Source organism: Excalfactoria chinensis, chromosome 8 (genome assembly GCF_039878825.1).
Source record: "Excalfactoria chinensis isolate bCotChi1 chromosome 8, bCotChi1.hap2, whole genome shotgun sequence".
Classification (NCBI taxonomy): domain Eukaryota; kingdom Metazoa; phylum Chordata; class Aves; order Galliformes; family Phasianidae; genus Excalfactoria; species Excalfactoria chinensis.
This window is the reverse complement of record NC_092832.1, coordinates 13,595,063-13,613,584: the sequence shown is the minus strand read 5'-3', so window position 1 is coordinate 13,613,584 and position 18,522 is coordinate 13,595,063. Positions and strand designations below refer to the sequence as shown.

General features: G+C 43.3%; 1 protein-coding gene and 1 non-coding gene across 5 annotated transcripts in view; both read right to left on the bottom strand.

The window, feature by feature from the left end:
* The window catches only part of COP1 (COP1 E3 ubiquitin ligase), a 124,191-nt gene that overhangs the window by 16,910 nt on the left and 88,759 nt on the right, over window positions 1–18,522 (bottom strand). For all 4 annotated transcript variants that reach the window (XM_072343521.1, XM_072343523.1, XM_072343522.1 and 1 more), the window contains 3 exons: window positions 18,011–18,128; window positions 14,263–14,387; window positions 13,070–13,230 (listed from right to left, as the gene is read on the bottom strand). In XM_072343521.1, coding sequence (XP_072199622.1) covers window positions 13,070–13,230; window positions 14,263–14,387; window positions 18,011–18,128 — 404 coding nt within the window. The remainder of the gene's footprint in view (window positions 1–13,069; window positions 13,231–14,262; window positions 14,388–18,010; window positions 18,129–18,522) is intronic.
* LOC140255916 (small Cajal body-specific RNA 3) lies at window positions 280–412 on the bottom strand. The gene has a single exon (XR_011904606.1).

Below are 18,522 nucleotides of genomic sequence, written 5' to 3'. Positions count from 1 at the left end.
TTGAGAGGGAAGAGAAGCCTAGGAGCCCTGTCCTATGCCTGTGCATCTCTCCAGAGGGAATTTAATCACTTCCACCTATAAACCAAATGAAGACTTACATAAATAAATAAAAATAAATTAAAAAAAGGGGGAAACAGCTATGATTATAATCTTGCTTTAAACTACAGGGCTAACCTAGCTCTAAGCAATTACACAGCTTTGGGTTGCCCAATGGACCTTTCCATGCTGTGGAATGAGCTGGCAGCAGAACAAGCTGTCCCTGCATATTTTAGCATAAAACATGTATGGAGGGGAACGATCCAGTTTAGTTGGCTCTCCTAAAGCAGACAGAGACCTCCACTTTACTCTAGGAAGGCTGCAAGAGTGGACAAAACACTTGTTTTGCCCACAACTGGTCCCAACAGCCTCCAGTCCCATTCTGTGACTAAGACAGACTTATTAGAGAGTCTTCTGTCCCAAGCTTCTGACCGTACCCAATCCTAAACAAATCACGATTTAAAAGCATGCAAACAAGCTGTTGGAAAAAGGATTCAAATACTAGAAAAATATCACAAAGTGGGAAAGCTTGACACAGAAGGTCAAAATCATTCTGGACACAAGAAAGAAGCCACACAAAGCACAGGAATAACAGCACTCAGCAATGCCCCAAAGACTCTTTCTTCGTCTTTCTTATTCGCTAGGTGACTGCTAGCTAGCAGGAGCGCCTGAAGCCGCAGTGCTTTTAATAAGCCCCTAAATCTCCTGGCCTTGACTACCCTCCTAAACTACAGGGAGCAGCGTGCCAGCAGCGTGCTGGCTGCCAGCATCCTTACAGCAAGGCCATTAAACAACAAGCTGCTGGTTCCTTGTTTTTTTTTTTTTCTTTTTGTTGCTGGATGTGGTACATGCATCTCAAATGAGCGCTACCAGATCCCAAATGTTCCTGATCACAAACCATTCTCGAACTGGGACTCCTGAAATGAAGTGGTGGACTACGGAGTTTATGCATCCCAGCCCGAAAACCCTTGAGAATTAGATGCTTTTCCCCATTCTTGGGCATCCAAAAGGGGCAAATAAACCTCTAGAAACAGTCACTACACGCTTCTTGCTGAAAAAGAGGAGATACAGAAGGCACTAGTTCTTAAAAGTTACAACAACTGTAGTACAAAAAAACCCCTGAAAACATTTATCTTTCCAGAGAGGCAGCAGCGTCCTCCTTCACACGGTGCACATCACAAGCAGCTCACAGGCCCGTGATTTCTTAGCACTGCAAGACTGTAAAAAGATTTCGATAAAGTGGGTAATGTTCTACATCACTGTTTAAGGACAATTCAATCACCTTCTGGATTAAGCCTTGCTCCCGATTAATCTTAACAGAGAGCAATGAATAGGAAATCCAGGTCCCAGGAACGAGGAAGATTTTATCTTTAAACCCACAATTCACAAGCAAAATCACCTCTCTTACAATGGATAATTCTACTACTGTTCAAGTTATTTTCACACAGTGGGTATAAAAATTATCTTCCAATATCTCAAATTGAAAGGAGCGATTTTTAAGCACTGTCTTTCTGAACACAAGCACAGATTAACAAACCTGTATCGAAAAGAGGAGCTCGGCTACCAAGAAATCCATTAAGCCACCAACGACACTAATAGCAAAAAAGACATTTAAAAAGATTCAAGTATATTATGAAATAAATTGTGTTACGTACTACTGGAATCACAGCAGTGAATGAGCCCCTGGTGCTGGGATGCACAGTACCTCTGATTTTATATCCTACAATGTAAGTAGGGGGCTGCACACCTCAGCTCTGCTGATGAGAAGAGACAGCAAACACTTCTGGCATTTGATCAGTTTTCACTTTGTATTTTTTTTTTTAACCTAATCTGCTTCTTTCTCCTTCCATTACTGCCTTTTAAACACTCCTTCTGCAGAGATGCTGCTGCTTGCTCATTCCTTCATGTATATCACAGCTCCCGAGCAGGTACCTGCTGCTTCCTCATGGGCTGCTGGAACCTGAGAGCAACTCAGAGCAGAGATGGGAAGAAATATAGGACAAAGTACAGTCAATCTGAAGATAACAACAACTGTTCTGTGCCAGGACTAAGCAGAACTTATTTCCTGTCACAGCAAAACTATGTGCTCTGCTACATCATCAGCAGAAAGACAGCTCCTGCAAAGAGTTCATGATCATCTACTGCCCTAGCTATGGCATCCAGGGAGGAAATAAATGATACAGGAAGAAACGGCCTCCAAAAAGCCACACACAGCGCACACACAGGGTAAGGGACAGAGACAACGCAGCTCAGCGTGCGACAGGTTCATTACTTCACCCCCTTTTATTTATAGCGAGAGGGACTCCAATTCCACATCTACGTGTTATCTGAAATTAATACAGGAGCCCCCGCCTGGCTGAGAACACACTTGTCAACATCATAAAAGCACTTTCAAGCTGCTCATAAAGGAGAATGGAAGCCTTAAGAGCCTGTACAAACACGAGCTATCACCTGTTCTGCAGTGGGGAGGCAGCTATAATTCCTGTTCAGAGAGCTGAGAATTGTGTGGTGGGCTTACAAGGAGGCAGCCCTTGTCCCACCTGTACATTCAGCCTGCTCTGCTTCTGAGGAAAGCAAGGAGCGTCATTCTGAGAGCCAGAGGATGACTGCAGAGGTCCATTCCAGGATAGTGGGAAAGCTGCTGCCAGCCAGCTGCATCTTCCTTGCCCCATCGCCATACACCTATCCAAACATTTATCTAAAATAAATCTTTAGAGTAGTATTTTTCTTATACAAACATCCGAGCATCAGCAGAGCGATTTTCACAGTGTGACTCTGCTTACTCTTTGTAAGGTAAATACATCCCCCTCGCATCCTGAAACAAAGCCACTTTGTGCATTCCCAATGCAGGCTGCAGCATCAGAACAAAAGTTCCACAAGCCACCAAACTCCTGCTTTCCTTCGCATTTTCAAAGAGTCTCCAAGAGTTTACATTTCTTCTTTTGCATTGTCAAGCCAAGCAAGAACCTCACGAAAACAGAAAGCCTACAGAGAGATGAATTCTTTTGTACTAAATAAGGACATTTGTATTTCACTTACAACTCATTTTCTCTTTCTTTTTTCAAACCGCCGCTGGCTCAAATCCATCCCTTCAAACGCTGGAGCTAACGTGCGTGTTCTAAACCAAGGCACATACAGAAGCACCATTAACCTCCTACTTTAATCAAGGATATTTCGCTCTAAACGATCACAGCCTTCCACGAGCACATACTTCCCAGACGAGATGGGCTTTCCATCATGCCGTGGTCAGGAGAACAAACTTGGCCAGAGAAGCCTGCTTGGTAGAAAAATTCTTTCCTGAAGGAACAAGGGCTCAGATAATCAAATTGATCAACCAGGAAATGAGGAAGAAAAAATTATCATGCATGCTGCTTTATGCTGGAGGCTTGGCTGAGGATGTGGAGTAAGTGGGGTAGTGAAAAGGGATGCAGCTTCTCCTCCTCCCGCTGCAATTAATTTATAATGCTATTTGCAGATTACAGGTAAAAGGAATTATTATTATTATTACCTTTTTGTTGTTTTATTTTGCCTTTAAGTAGATCTGAACCAATCTTTCCTCCTTGTACATGCAATATTGCTTATCTTCCTTCCAGAATCTCTCATTATTAGAAGTGGAAAACAATGCAGTTCTATCTGCCTGCTCCCCAGGCTGCACCTCTTAATATTCATTTCAGACATACTAAATAAATCTAGAAAAATTCAATGCTGCAGCAAACAGCTTACTTTTCTACAGCTTTAGTGACTAGGTAAGAACTCAGAAAGTGATGGCGATGGGCACTAACATAAAAGAGGTACAACTGTTGGAAGACCTCCCCTGCAGAATTCAGAGCACCTTGTGTAAGGGTGAGTACAGCTCTATTGAGCTGCACAACCTTCACTAACAGCATCACTCCCATCTACAAGGTACACATTAACTTACTAAGCATAATTTTCCATCTGTACTGGATTCCCTCCTTCAGGCAGGGATGATTAGTATAATTCTGTATGTACTCTACATACAATAATTACACGGCCTAATTACACAGACAGGCAGTTGGATTCATTGATGGGGTGACCACTGCATGCAGGTAGCTCGCTCATCTGCCCTCAGTGAGAATTAAGATGGGACAACAGCAGAAAGAAAAGTAGTCTTATTTCAGTAAGTTAGAGATTAATTCATTCCTGAGTTGGCAGGAACCCTTAAGGATCATCAAGTCCAACTCCTGGCTCCACAAAGGACCACCAAAAATTCAAACCCTGCATCTGAGGGAGATGCATCAATCCTTTGTGCTGGGGGAAAACCAGTGCCACAAAAGCCTTAATTCATCCTCTACCAGCAGGCAATGTGATTGACACTGAACCAGCCACACATTGCAAGGTTTTTGAGGTTTTTGCTATTGATAATGGAAGTGTAAAAAGCACAAGAAAACCTTCAGAACGGTTGTTCCAAAGCCAAGCAGTAACTGTTACTGTAGAGACCTACATAAAGCAAAGCTTTTGCAGTCAAAACTACCTGTGCATAAATGCTTCCACTTCCCTTTCACCCAGAGATTAAATCATCTGATCAAAATCTTGTGCCGGGAAGAAAAAAAAAAAAAAAAAAAAAAAAAAAAATCATTTCATATTTTTTCCACTTCATTCAGACTCCGTAAAACATTAAATTCTTGCCAGTACAACCGCTTAATTGGGAGCACCAGAGCAAAAGGTTGGTGCAGCTCATGAACTGAGACAACGGAACGGCGGTGACCTGGCAGAACTCACCATCAGCAGGTGTGCCAGAGAATGAGAAAAAGAGTACCCTGAGGTTGCTTTGACTGAAGCAGTGGCACTTGTTAAAGGGGATGAGGTTATAAAACCACCTTAAAGCAGCAGTGAGAAAGAAACACCAGCATTGAGGTTTTGGACGCCCTCGGTGTGGGAATTGTGCTGCTCCACTGAAGCTGGCTTCAAAGGCAGTGGTGAGCCTAGTGCCAAGGACTGCTCACAACATGCTCTGCTCTTACTGCTCTGAAACCAGGCTCTTCCTTTAGTGCTGAGATGGGAACTTGACCCCTGCAGTTCCCATCGTAAATGGGAGATGCTTCACTAAACATGGACCAACTGCTGCCTACCTTGCTGAGAATTGGATAAAGGAGTCACACCTCACTTCGTGCCAATCAGAGACTTCAAAATATATGGCACTTCCATAACAAAAGCCAGATGAACTGAACAGGGAAAAGGCTAACAGTGGATGCTCAGGTAGTCTTCATGAATGAATTTGTAGGAGAGCAGCTTTTGTCAGAGCTTGAGATCAGTCAATACGCGCCAGCTCTGGTACCCACATACCTCCTCTGTTTCACTCCAGAAGTGACTTACAGGCTTCAGTGTACAGAGATGAGAAGGGGAGCAGAAGCACTATTAAATAAATAAATAAATAAGGATAGGCCTTCCTATCCAAAGGCTATGAGTTCAGAAAGCAAGCCTAACATCTCTAAGTCGTAGTGCCATAGAGGGTAAAAACCCCATGAGGCTGAACTCTCCTACAAAGATAAGAAGAAGAACAAGCCTGGCAAAAGAGAAGCTTACAACTCACAGTAAGCAGGTCTCTGGGCACCATCTGACCAAGCAACCAAAAAAAAACCCTCTACCAGTCATTGGATTCAGCATCTTTACAGCTCAGCAGGACATCTATCAGAGTTCAGGCCAAGGGACCAACAGCAGCACTGCAGAGGACCGGTGAAGAAGAAAAGAAGTCATATAAACACCTGATTTGAAAAGCAAATGTGTGAATCTGATTTTATTTCCCCTTCGCAGAACACACAAAGGTAACCCCAAGCAATGCTGTTATATAAGTTATTTTCTATCACGTGGCACTGTTTGGGATACAGTTTATGCGAAGGGCCACCCAAATCCGTATTGCTGCCTCTCAGCTTGTGTCTTGCAGCATTACGGTACAGCAGGGAACTAAAGATGGAGTTGGGAATGAAGTCAAGGTTACAGCTGAGCTTCTGCCTTCGGCTCATCTGCTATAAAACTCAGACCTGAATAAAGAACGTGTGTTTACAAAAGCAACAGAGGCCCAACAGGAAAGAAACAGCCACTTACAAGTTTAATGACAGCTGCACAGAGACTTCTTTGCATGCTCAGCTCACGGTGTGTACCATACCAATGCAATTTCTGATTGCATTGGGATGCCCTTGTTTTTCTAAACCCTAGGAAACAACAAGAGCCTGCTTAGACCTCTGCTTACACCAGCAGTGAACTGTAATCCATTATCTGTACAGCTGCACCACCGGGATCGGCTCCTGGACTGTAGTGCCAACAGTGTTACACTGACCGCTGTGTCATTCACTGCTCTAGGAAACAGATGACTCTAATAAGGAAGACCTCAATCCCACCTGCATGGTTCTTCTGGTAGCGTTAGAAGAGATGCATCGGTAAGCAAATATCAGCTGCAGAAGTTTGGGAGTGTAAGTGCTGCCTTCATTCAGGAAATGTGAGCAACTTTGATCTGCCTTTGCTTCAAAAAAAAAAACCAACATTGGCCCAGTAGCAATATTCAGTGATTATGCAGGGGAAAAAAGATGCACGCCTCACCTTGCGGAAGGAGAGAGAAATTGAGTTTGCAAATGTAAACGTAAAGTTAACAAAGGAAAACCAAGCCACCTACACTTCTTGGAGAGGCTATTCCTAAAATAGAAGCTCGAATGATATCAGAGTGCTGCAGTACCACAGGGGACCTGAACTTCCATGGCTGAACAAAAGCGACAGGCTCACCCCCCCTCTGCTCACACCAACAGCAGCTCTGCATCTAGAGAAGAGTTAACATATGCGTTATGCACCTGCTGGTGTGCTGTGCTGAGCCCTGAGACAGCAAAATGAAGGGTGCAATGCATCTTTTTTCCCTCTGAGATGCCCCTCACCAGAGAGCCAAGTGCCTGAAACCCTCCATCCCTGCCCATGTTGTTGGGAAGCAGCTTGGGGAGCATCCTGCAAGCCACAGAGAGGGAATAAGAAAAGCATTTACCAATATTTGTCTTGTTGTACAAAAGATTCACACTTAAACACTCTCTCCTAAAGCCTATCATTTGCATAATCGCATTACCAACGTGGTCTTTCACACAGAGTGAAGTGTCAAAATACTGTAATTTCAATATAGTGCATGAAACATTTAATAATAGAGTATGATGTCTTTCCCCCATGAAGTTCCCTGTGAACGGACATCAAGGCTTCCGATAAGGAATAAAACATTATTACAGTAACTTCAGCAGTTCTTCTGACTTGATTCTCTTTAATCAAACAAAAAACAGAGCCCAAAAATGAGCATTTCAAGAGATGTGGGTATGAGAGAAGAGGAGCACGTACAAAACTAAAGGAGCACGTACAAGACTAAAGGAGCACACACACTGAACTTGTGACTTCTTTTTGTCTGAGAGACTGAAATTATTCTGCACGCAAAAATAGCTTCCAAGCAGCATACAAAACAATATATACTGTGTGTGTTGGTATGCATAAGTAATGTGCTAAGATTTGGAGGAAAAAAAACAATCAAGCATGCATGATGTACGGTGTTATCTTGCAATATTCTGGGCTCCGCTTTTTTTCTTTAATGAAAACCAGAGTTTCCCAGGCAAGTAAAGGAGGAAAAGACAGGAAAAAGATAGAAGAGAAATAAAACATGTTTACAATCTAAGACTGGAAAGCATGAAGCAGCTAAGTAAAGAAGTCAAAAACTTCTTGTTGAAAGCATTGCCAAAGGCCAGGGAGAAGAGGACATGCAGAGAGGAAGGGGAAGCCATCACATAGCTCCCAGCTTCACAGCACACATACTGCAGGGCTTAGGCAAGTTCCACTGACTGGAGGAAAATCTTTGAAGATATTTGTTTTGGGGGGGGGGGGGAGGGAGGGAAGGAGGGAAAGAAAGGAAAGAAAAAAATAGAAATCTGATCAAAGCTTTATCTCTTTGCTTTTCTTAAAAGCTGATCGTTTTCAGCTTGCCATAAACTGCTGTGCATTTCAATCACGAGGGAGAACACGAAGAATGCATCCCCAGGATACTGCATCTCCAGCATACTGCAATGCTACAGTACAGAATGACCTGCAAGAACACCAGGTTGGAGATGCTGCGTGGCAATGCTGCGTGGGCCAGCTTCTGTGGAGCTCAGCCCAGATTTGGGAAAGAAGGGATGAGCCAGAGAACATCCCTACATCTCCATCCCCATTTGGTTTTGGGGAGGCAAGGACGGTTTGGGTCTGACCACCTCAAACAGCTGTTTTGCTCCTAAGCTTTAGTTAGATTCCTGATTACATCTTAACTACGACCCGAGCAAAAAGATAAGGATGCTGCAAAAACAAGCAAACCTCACTGAAAGTGTTAGGACAACATTTTCAGCTGTTCTGAGGCTTTAAACCTATCAGAAGTGAAGTACAACAACAACAAAAGAATCTTACTCTTGTTCCTTCCCCCAACCCCCAAATCCCACTAAAATTACCACCCTCAAGTTACAAGAGCTGTAGCTGCAGTCAACCCAAGTTACTCAAGAACGATACTGAATAAGATTTTGGTTTTTTGGGAATGACAAAGGAGGTTTCATTTCTAATATTCATAAGTCATCCAAATTAATTAGTGCTTTAAAACGGCAATGAATCACTTCCCGAAATAATTTGTATTGGCTAAATTAAATCCAGTGAAGGGAGCCAATTTGCTGATTGTAAATTATCAGAGGCCCTGACTAGTTTGTGTGTACATTGTGTACTGTTTATTAGGCTACTGGGAAACAAAGGATGGCTACTTTTCATCACTGAACAAGATTACAGCCCTATTAAATGACCGGCTTATTGTGAAATAATTATGGGTTTCTATTTACAGAATTCAAGCCAGACATCGTTAGATACAAAGCTGAGAGTCGAGAGGAGGGGAACAAACAAATGAAGGAAAAGCTGGCTTTCTGAAGAGCTGCACCAAAATCCACCTGAAGGGAATATTTCAAATCTTCATACTTTAACGAAAAGAAGTTCAGAGATGCAAAACTAATTATGTAAATGCTTCTGTCATATCACAGTGCCTAAAGGCAGCTTGAAGCCCGAGTCCCTCAGCCTGCTCCCTCTCTGTTGCTGCTGGACAATTGTTTCCAGACCCCCCCCCCTAAATCCAGATGCCTTCTGAAGAGTGCCAACAAGGCGAGAAGACACACACCAGCATCAACCACATAACACAAAGGAGATGGATTCACAGCGCTGCTGCTCTTCCACCTGCTGTGCTCCTCCCAAACCACCCAGTGCACACACACAAGTAAGGCTTTACCTAAGCCTAATCTACATGACATTTTGCTGCTCATATCTTTATCTTGTTATTGGTATCAAAACCTTAACATTTCTGCTTGAGAAACTTTTCCCCAGCTAACCTGCTTATCAGCAGTAATGAATACTCATGCAAACAGGTACAAAATTAAATGGCTTCTTTACAGTGATTATGATAGATTGAGCCACGCTTAATCTACATAATCAAATTGCTTCTGTGTTCAACAGTAATACCTTTTTGCTGTCCTGGGAGCAGGTTCAGCATTGGTTTCTCTTCTGACAGCTTCTGAGAAATGCTAACTGCAGGTGAGAAAGGGGCTAGTTGAGATGCAATCGTTTAACACAGATGTGTGAGGCACACCCTGAACTCTGCTAGATAGGAAGCCAGGTCCAAACAAAAGGTGTTCCCTTTAGGGAAGGAGAAAACATGTCTTTAGTCTGCTTGGATGCTAATGAAATAAAAGAATGTTATTAGCCATTTCAAGACCAGATTTAGATTTCAAATAAAGTGAGGTAAATCTCGCCAAGGTGTCAGAAATAGAGGCTGCATTACAGAAAGTAGAAGAGGTTCAGGTTGGATGTTAGGTACAAAAAGAAGCGCCTTCAAAACAAAACAAACCAAAAACCCCATTTACTTACATTGAAAACGCAGCACCAATAGAAGCGTGAATGCTTCCTTCCTCAAGTACCCGCTGAAACATTTGTTCTTTTTTGAATAGTCTAGCAGAAACATTAGCCTACAAGCTAGTACTCATTTCTAAACATTACCTAAGAGCTGAAAAAGTGACTAAGGCTTATGCAAAATGCTAATAAGCACTTACAGAGAACAATTTCTCTAACTCGTTATGCCTTTGACACACGTGGAGAAAACACATTGCCTGGACCTGTGCAGCTGGAGAAAAGACAGCTGTAGCAAACAGATCTCTGCATCATCTTAAGCAAGGGAAGAATAAGAAAGAGGGAGAGAAAAAAAGAGATGGGTTCTGGCAAGGGCTGCTGGCACAGCTTGACTTTGGCTCATGAAGAAGGAAAAGCTTGAGTTACACAAAAATAGATTTAGGAAAGAATCAATGACATTTCATCTGAAAGTTTTAGCTTAAGTTTTAATTAGGATCCGAGATTCTGCACTGAACTGCATGAAGAGAAGGAATGTACGTTACTGATGCTTCCTGAGATAACTGACAGATCTGAAACTTACCCATCTCATCTCAAAAGGTTAATTAAAGAACAATCCTTGAGAGCAACACCATAGGGAAACGGAAAAGAGTCTGCTCCACATGGGAGTCCTGGGGAAAAGCTGGCAGGCAGCGCCTGCACCCCCACCTGAAAAGCTCCAGTTTGCAGACTGAAATCAGTGCACAGTGACCACTGCCATGGAGACCCAAAATGATTCTGAACTGGCCCAGCATGACATCAAGAAGAGCACAGAGCTCGTCCACAGTGTTCGCTATGGCTCCTGGGCAAGTGCTGCAGTTTGGGCTGTGCTCTGTGCTTTGACACTCCTCAGCAGAGCACAGAGGGATTGCCACCAGCAGCCAAAGGCAGGGGTGGTAACTCTTATAATTAGAAAACTAAGGCAGAGTGAGTCACCCAGGATCAAAGCCTGCAATTAACCTAGAAACAGCCGCTAGGTTCCCCAGTGCCCATACACACTGACTGTGCTGCAAAGCAAAGGACTTCTCTCATGCCAGCATCATTAAGTAACACGCTAGCTTTTTAGGGAGCCTATATACAAAGCTCATCTGAAAATTTTATGCCAATTTAAGAGACCATCATCAAAAAGGAGAATAAAAGTTTCATCACTTGAACAAGACCGTGTGGATGTAAAAGTGACCTTTGGCTGTGAAGTAATTTAATTTACTGGGAACATGAGCAAAGCCTCAATTAGGTCTGAGAGGACCACTGCACCACTAGAAGAGGAAGAGAAGCGTGCAGATGCAGGGCTGGAGAGCACTTCACCTCTTGGGGAGGCTGTAGGGATGGCACAAGGCAGCAGTGAAGCTTCCTGGCCAAAGCCAGCATAGTCGCTTGCTCGGCATATAAAGCAGGATGGCAAGTGCTGCAAAAAGAAGTGAAATACTGAAGGAAAATGCTCAGCTCTCAGACTACAGGCAGTTTTTTGCTGTTTTCTTTACAAACTGAGGCCAGGTGCTGTGGCTGTCATGGGAGACACTGAAATGTGGTAGAAGCCCAAGAATAAAGCAGAGGAATGGTAGAAAATAAAATCAGGACAGTGACATTCTGAATGCTGCTTAACAAAAGAAGCTTCAATGTTATTTGGTACAATCTTTATGGGCCCAATTTAACTGTTACATTTTAAAACTGTCTTACATTTTCTCACATTTTTATTGCAGAGAATTTTTTGTTCCTGTTGTGGAGAATTGTTTGACAGCCCACGGTGGCACCCCCAAAAGTAAGGCACAATACATCAGAGATGGAAAAGGCTGATAAGGATGGGCAGCACCAGAAATAATCCAAGAGATGGGACCATTGTTAGGGTGCTGCCTGTAGGAAAGAGGCAGAGCAGGTCAGTGGGCAGGCCAGCCCAACAGAGAAATACAGCAGTAAAGAAAGTTAAGGAAGGGGTGTCTACAGACACAGAGGTTTCTGCAGCATGTTTTAATCCAGCAGAAACATGAAATTACACAACTTCCTATAGTAACTCTCCATCTGAGACATGACAAGTGTCTGTACCAAATGCCTTGAAACTCCCCAGCCAGAAGCGTTAGCAACCCTACACCATTCGGTCTCATGTCCACAGCTCAAACTGAAACAACCCACTTCTTGCTTTTGAACTGAAAAGCAAGCTTTCATTTTAGATACTTGTCGTGTTTCTTTTGTTGTTTTTTTTTTATCCCTTGGTTTCTTTCTTTTAACTTAGAAGCATTCATCTGAAATAAGTTTATGCCAGTGACAATCGAATTGTGGCTGTGGGGGCAATTTGTTCATACTCAAACAGAAGTGGTGGATGCTACCCTTCTAAAATGGTTGTCTTTGTAAATGCAATGTCTAGAAACATCAATTAGGCAACATTCCACTTCAGCTCCTTGATTGACTGCATTCAGGATGAGATCCTCTCCTCCTCCTCCCCAAAAAACAGTTAAGTACCTGATCTGCAAATACTTGCACAGAAGAGTCACTCACTCAAGTTCTTTATGCAAGGTTTTCAAGGACACTCCGAATTAAAAGCAACACTCTTGGGTTTCCAAAGCTTCCCCACACTTAAAGGATGCTCAAAAACATGGATTCAGGTCTGCTTGCAGCATTAGTAAGCACTTTAAATGTAAGAACAGCCTGTTACTGATGTACTCATTGAAGTAACTGCAGCCAGGGCTCACCTCTTTTATATATTTACTCATCCACACATGGGACACACATTTCAAATAGCAAGCCATCTACACAGGGTAATGTTTAAATCAGAGTACACAGAGAGTATCTGTAAGTGCCTTCATTAAAGCAATGCTTCCTCTAATGCGCGCACACAATTGAAAGCCAGAAGTATAGTGCTGCTTTTAGGATTCCAGTTACAAAAGTAAAGGTATTCAGACACATGGATGGAAAACATCAGGCCACAGCAGTTCCTCGTCCCCTGGCATCCTTTCCCTGCAGCTCACAGCACTCCAGTCATCCCGCAGTCTTCACTTTCTTACACAGGCCTGCAACACCCATGAACAGGCAAATACCAAGTGCAACTAAGCCCTCAGCAATGCCGCTTGCTGTGAAATCAGGAGGCATCCTTTCAGCACCCTGCTGTGTGAGTGAGCAGAAAGCTTACCCCATCTGGTAGTGCCCTCCAGCAGACAGCACTCACAAATTCATTTGTGTCATCTTCCTTCCGGTCCTTGTCCAGGACGCTCTTGACCGTATCAAACTTGAATGTCAGGAGTGTCTTTGAGAGGCCCTTATAGTATAGGTAAAGGGAATTATTTTCGCTTCCTAGAAATAAAAAATACAGAAGATTATGTTCTGGAAGCAGACAAAAAAAAAAAATAATACAGTTTTTTAGCCCTTTTATTCTTTCAAGAAATGACATTTCTTCCCAGTAGTTGTCATCATGCTTGTGGTGCCTTGGCAACTGGGCATGCCCCACAGCAAACTTTCACAACGCTTACAAAGAGAACAGGCCTCACTACAAAACAACTGCAGTATGCAGTGCATTTGTAAAATAAACCAGATCCCAACTTTTCTCCAGAACTTCCTCAGGATCAAGCCCTTCGAGTATGGCATCTATGCTAGTATGTGGAATGCCTGCTCAGTGTCACAGCCGTGAGGCAGGTAGCACTGTCATACATTTGCTTGCAGTAATCGAATATGACAGTAGGTTCCATGGAGGTTTAAGTGAGAGAAACTAGACAGCAAGTAGGCTTTATTTAAAATCCATCCCAACTTCTGCCTTACAAGCAATGGAGAGATCAGAGAACACATCTCAGAAGGATCAGCCTGCCAATGCTTTTCCACCAAGACCTAAGGATTTGCAGAGGTTTGACAGTCCAAAAAGCAGCAAAAAGAGAAATGACCCAAGGAGTAATTGCTTAAGGATGAATTAAGTCTTCTGAAAGCTGTTCACCATGAGGGAATCACTGCTTCACCATGCAGACTATGTGACAAGTATGTGACCCACTCACATGCTCTGGGCTGCTAACCTTCCCAAGAAAAATGCAGGAAGATGCATCAGCTGATAAATTGGAAGGGTGTATGTTGTATCAACACCAACTACGTTAACAAGAAGTTTTTGGTGGCAGCAAGTCTGAACTGTTGTACACACAGACCTCATCTCAAATGAAAGGAACCCAAGTAGTAGTCCCTTAGGTTAAGCTGCTTACATCATTCCCAGGGAAGCTCAGGACAATCCTCTACTAAGAAGTCCATGCAGCTACATGGCACGCTGCTGCTGTGCTTCGCAAATGAAGAGGCAGGAACCCCAAGCAGTCCCACCAGCACTGGGGTAAGGGCAGCTGCTCTACTCACCACAGGCAATGTAGTCTCCGTTGGATGCCAGCCCTACAAAATTCTTCTCATTGATGTGGCCCTTGAAGGAACGCAAGCAGTGAGGTTTCCCTACGTTCCACAGCTTCAGCTGACTGTCTGTTGACCTGAAAACAATACTTGAAGTTACAACGCTGCCATATGGCAGGTAATCCTTGCTTGAAACACTGCTCCTGAACGCCCTACTTGCAGTGTTAATGTGGGAAGTCTTAGTGTGCTTGCAAAGATTTATCCCACTTTAAATCACGTGCAACCCAGCCTGAGCCTGGGAAAGTATCTGCTCTTTTTAAAAGCCTGTCAAAATGTTTGAATAAAATACTTCCTTGCAATATTACTCTTCCTCTCTCCTATCAACTGCTGAGTCCTCCACTGAACTGCACAGCCTGTGGGACATCACTGCCTCCCCCAAATCCTTGCAGATCTGGGAAACGATTTTTTTTTCAACTTCTACAGCACAGAGGAAGTCTGTTCCTTCCTGCCTGCTTGCTGAAATGCTCATTCATGCCTTTACAGAACTCAAGGCAGTCTCCTCCCCTCTGTCTGCCTTCAAAGCACGACTCTCCTTCTGCCCAATATCAAACAGCAGCACACAGAAACCTATGGGGGTTCAGCATTACTACTTGCATTAAATTCACGTGGATTTCTCTTGTGTAATTGAGACTGCCTAGATATAAATCTCAAACTTTTGCAGTTTTCACCTTGACAGCAAAGCTAAATATTACTTTTAGAAATATACAACTCCATAGGGATTAAGTCAAAGTCGATGTTTTGCGTTGTTCCCCTGCTTGCAAACATACCTGTCTTCAAAATGTTTTTCTATTTACTGTGAGCAAACCTCCCTTTTGGCAAAAGCAAGGTGCTGCAGGTAGACTTCTCAGGCTGGCAGAGCACAAGCAAAATAGGAAGATCCCAGATCTCAGGGCTAATTCATTTCCTCAGAGCTGATGGGACTTGAGCTTCTCTCACCTGCCAGGATTTATTGTCTAGCCAGGCTCCGATGTCCCAGCACTCCCTGACTTACGGTTGTGAGCACATCAACTCCTGATGTGGAAGGCACTGGAGCACAGTTAGCCCACCCTCGAGAAAACAGATAGAGCTGTTTTGATCTTAAATTTCAAAGAGAATGGGAGTAGGACCTGTCATCTGGATGAGATGGAAGAGACGGGAGGCTGCTATAGGCTGCGTCACCCAAACCTACTGCTTTTCAAATATTGGGAGTTGGAAGGAAAAAAACCCCACTAACAATATCCATCAAATATTCCCAACGTAGCACATTAGTCCAACGTCACATTTGCCTAAAAATATAGCATGAGAGAGATGCACCTTGTACTTTACTGCAAAAACCTTATCTCAGCCCTCAATGACAGCTGGAATGACAAAGGAGAGATAAGGGAGCTGCAGCAAGATTTGTTAGTCATATGTAATAACAGCACGAGGTCAGATCCCGACGAAGGTACAAACTGTATCTCCAACACTGTGACTTGAGCAGAAGTGCTATCCAAGTTCCAGGTCTTGACTGGGGAGGCCTAAAACAGAGCATTCAGTTTCCCTAGCCTCACTGCAGCTTGCTCTCCCTTCCCTTCTACTCACCATCAGAGCAATACAAAGAAAAGGGAAAAACATATATAATACTGGTTTGGTGTTTTTTTTTTTTTTATTATTATTTGTTGTTTTTTTTCCATTGTTGTTTGTTTTTGCCATTTTTTTTACTGCCCAGAAGTACAAGGACATTGCCTTCTTTGCTATTAGGATAGAAGTGTTATTTTTAAAACGGCCCTTTTTAAAGCTTCAGAGTTGCCTGGAAACTAAAAATTTCAGAAGGCAGAGCGAAGAAGCAGCAGAATAATCCCTGGTCTACAAGCTGTCAGGTTCGTGTGACAGCTTCTGCTATTAGCTAACCCATCAAGACGACCTTATGTATACAGGCACTTAACCTCCGTGTTTTAGTAACATACATTCTAGATCTTCATTAAAATAAAAAACACTTCACATTAAAAGCATTCAATTAGTAGTAGGTTAACAATATTCTATCACACTCTGTCCATTTTTTCACTCTTTAGGCCAAGTGTGCCATACAAGATGATGGTTACCTGCCACTGTGCCACAAGGATAAGAATAGGGAATTGATCCTTCTGCTGTGACACTGCTCTTCTGGATTCATACCCTCTCCAAAAAAAATATCATAGATGTGCTACTCTGGTAAATCTGCCTCTCTGTAAATTAGCACTGCAATCAATGTGTTGTGCTAAATACCAGGCAGCTCTGAACATTCTCGAGGTCAAAACCTAACTCTACAGGGCACAGTAAATCAATGCAATCTATAAAACAGCTTTAGCTAGAAATCTAAAGAATCTGAATATACAAAACTATTTATTTTTTTTTCCTTTAAAGGAATTGGTACTTGGCTTTTGGGAGTTGCTACTGCTGACTCCCCAGTTTGCAAAATTAAGACATCTATTCCCTTTGACGCTTCCTTTTGTTCACACAGAAAGATAGGTGAGCCCTACAGTTAGCTCCCTCATCCCGTTACTGCCTGTCCAATTCCAGCAGCTCTATCAATATTCCTCCCAGGGCTCAGGGATAACCACTCTCAACTGGACAGCTCAAGTAGGACAGGGCAGTTCAATCCCACATCATCCTATGCATCATGGCTGTAAAACATTCTCAGCCTCCTTAGGCTTCTAGTAAATGCTTTCTTAGTCAGATCTGGTTCAAAGCATTCAATTTAATTTGATCTATGTTCTAGGTATGAATTTGCACCCTTACGAAGAGCTATAATGCTAATGGAAATAAGAAGAGGAACTGATGAAATATAAACAGCACTGGAAGTCACTGGGGAATCCTCCATCACACTGCTCAGATCAGCGTAATTCACCAGCAGTCTGAATACTCAGATGTACGCCTCAAGAAGCTCTGCTTCAGCTCCAGGCTGCTAGAGCAAGCTGTGAGAAAACATGGGAGAGAACTGAGATAGACAGACATCTACTCAGCTCAAGGAAGCAAGCTGGGACTAGATTTAACCCTGTGATTGCTCCCTGCCTCTCCCGATGTCAACACGCTCATGTAGAACACCTAACATTCCCCTAGCAGCCTGGAGCCTCCAAAACTTATTTGCCTTTTACCCATCGTTTAACAGGGGCTCACCTCTGCTTTGTTCATGTACCCAGTCCTTCAAATCGTTCCACACATCATCTGATAGACATACTCAGCCCTACATGACTGAAAACTTATTTAGAATGGAGGCAGCCATATTCAGTTTTGGGGTGGTCTCACCTGAGTTGCTTTCAAGTTGTGGCCAAATACCCTCTTCAGTGGTAGCAACACTGTCTGATCACTTCTGTCACTCATCAGACTCCCTTCTGCCGCAGATTACTATTCTCAGGCTGCCAGCAGCCTTGCCTGCAGTAGGGCTCTGGTCAGGAGCACCCTCAACATACAGGCTCTTTAGAGGAGGACCATCAATGTGCAACTTCCCAAAGCTGGGGCTTAAGGACAGAAGTTGAATCTGTCTTCATGTTCCTCAAGCTTCTTAGCTTCATAAGATAGAATACAGCCAAGTAACATGTGAAATAAATTTCTATTTTTGCCTTGGAAAAAGCAAAGATCTGCTTCCTAAAAGCACAGCAAGTGTGTGCATCCACCCACACTGGCCACCCTGCAAAACGCCCGTGATGGCTGCCAGAAACCAAGGGCTACCAAGTTCTTACCCTACATAAAAATAAATACTTACGCAGAGACTATTTCCTCCCCACTCACAAATTTTGCATAGGAGACTGCCTTGCGATGCCCTTTGAACACCATGATGGGTTGCTTAGTGTTGCGAAGATCATAATAGTGGACACAGTGATCTGGAAACAAGAAAGAAGAGGTAACATTTATCAGCTGGGAAGGATGAATGGGACCACTCAAAGGTAATTAGCCACAATGAAAGCGCTGTCTATATCTTCTATATCTCACCTCATGCTGCAACTGGAGTAAACAATCTGCACAACAGGAAAGGAGCATTTAAAACAGGCTGCTTCCAGAATTCAGTGCTACAAACCTCACAGCCCATGTGCAAGGCAGCAGCTAAAAGGACTCTCACCACTCCTGCCTTTCTTCTTGGCATTGTGCCTGGGCAGCCTAATTGCCACTTCTAAGGCTCCTTCCCCCTCTCCTTCCTCAATCTGTCCCCTCTTGGAAAACTGCTGAAGAACCTTAGGCTACAAACTCAGTCTGTCTGCTGCTTAAATGCAGAAAACA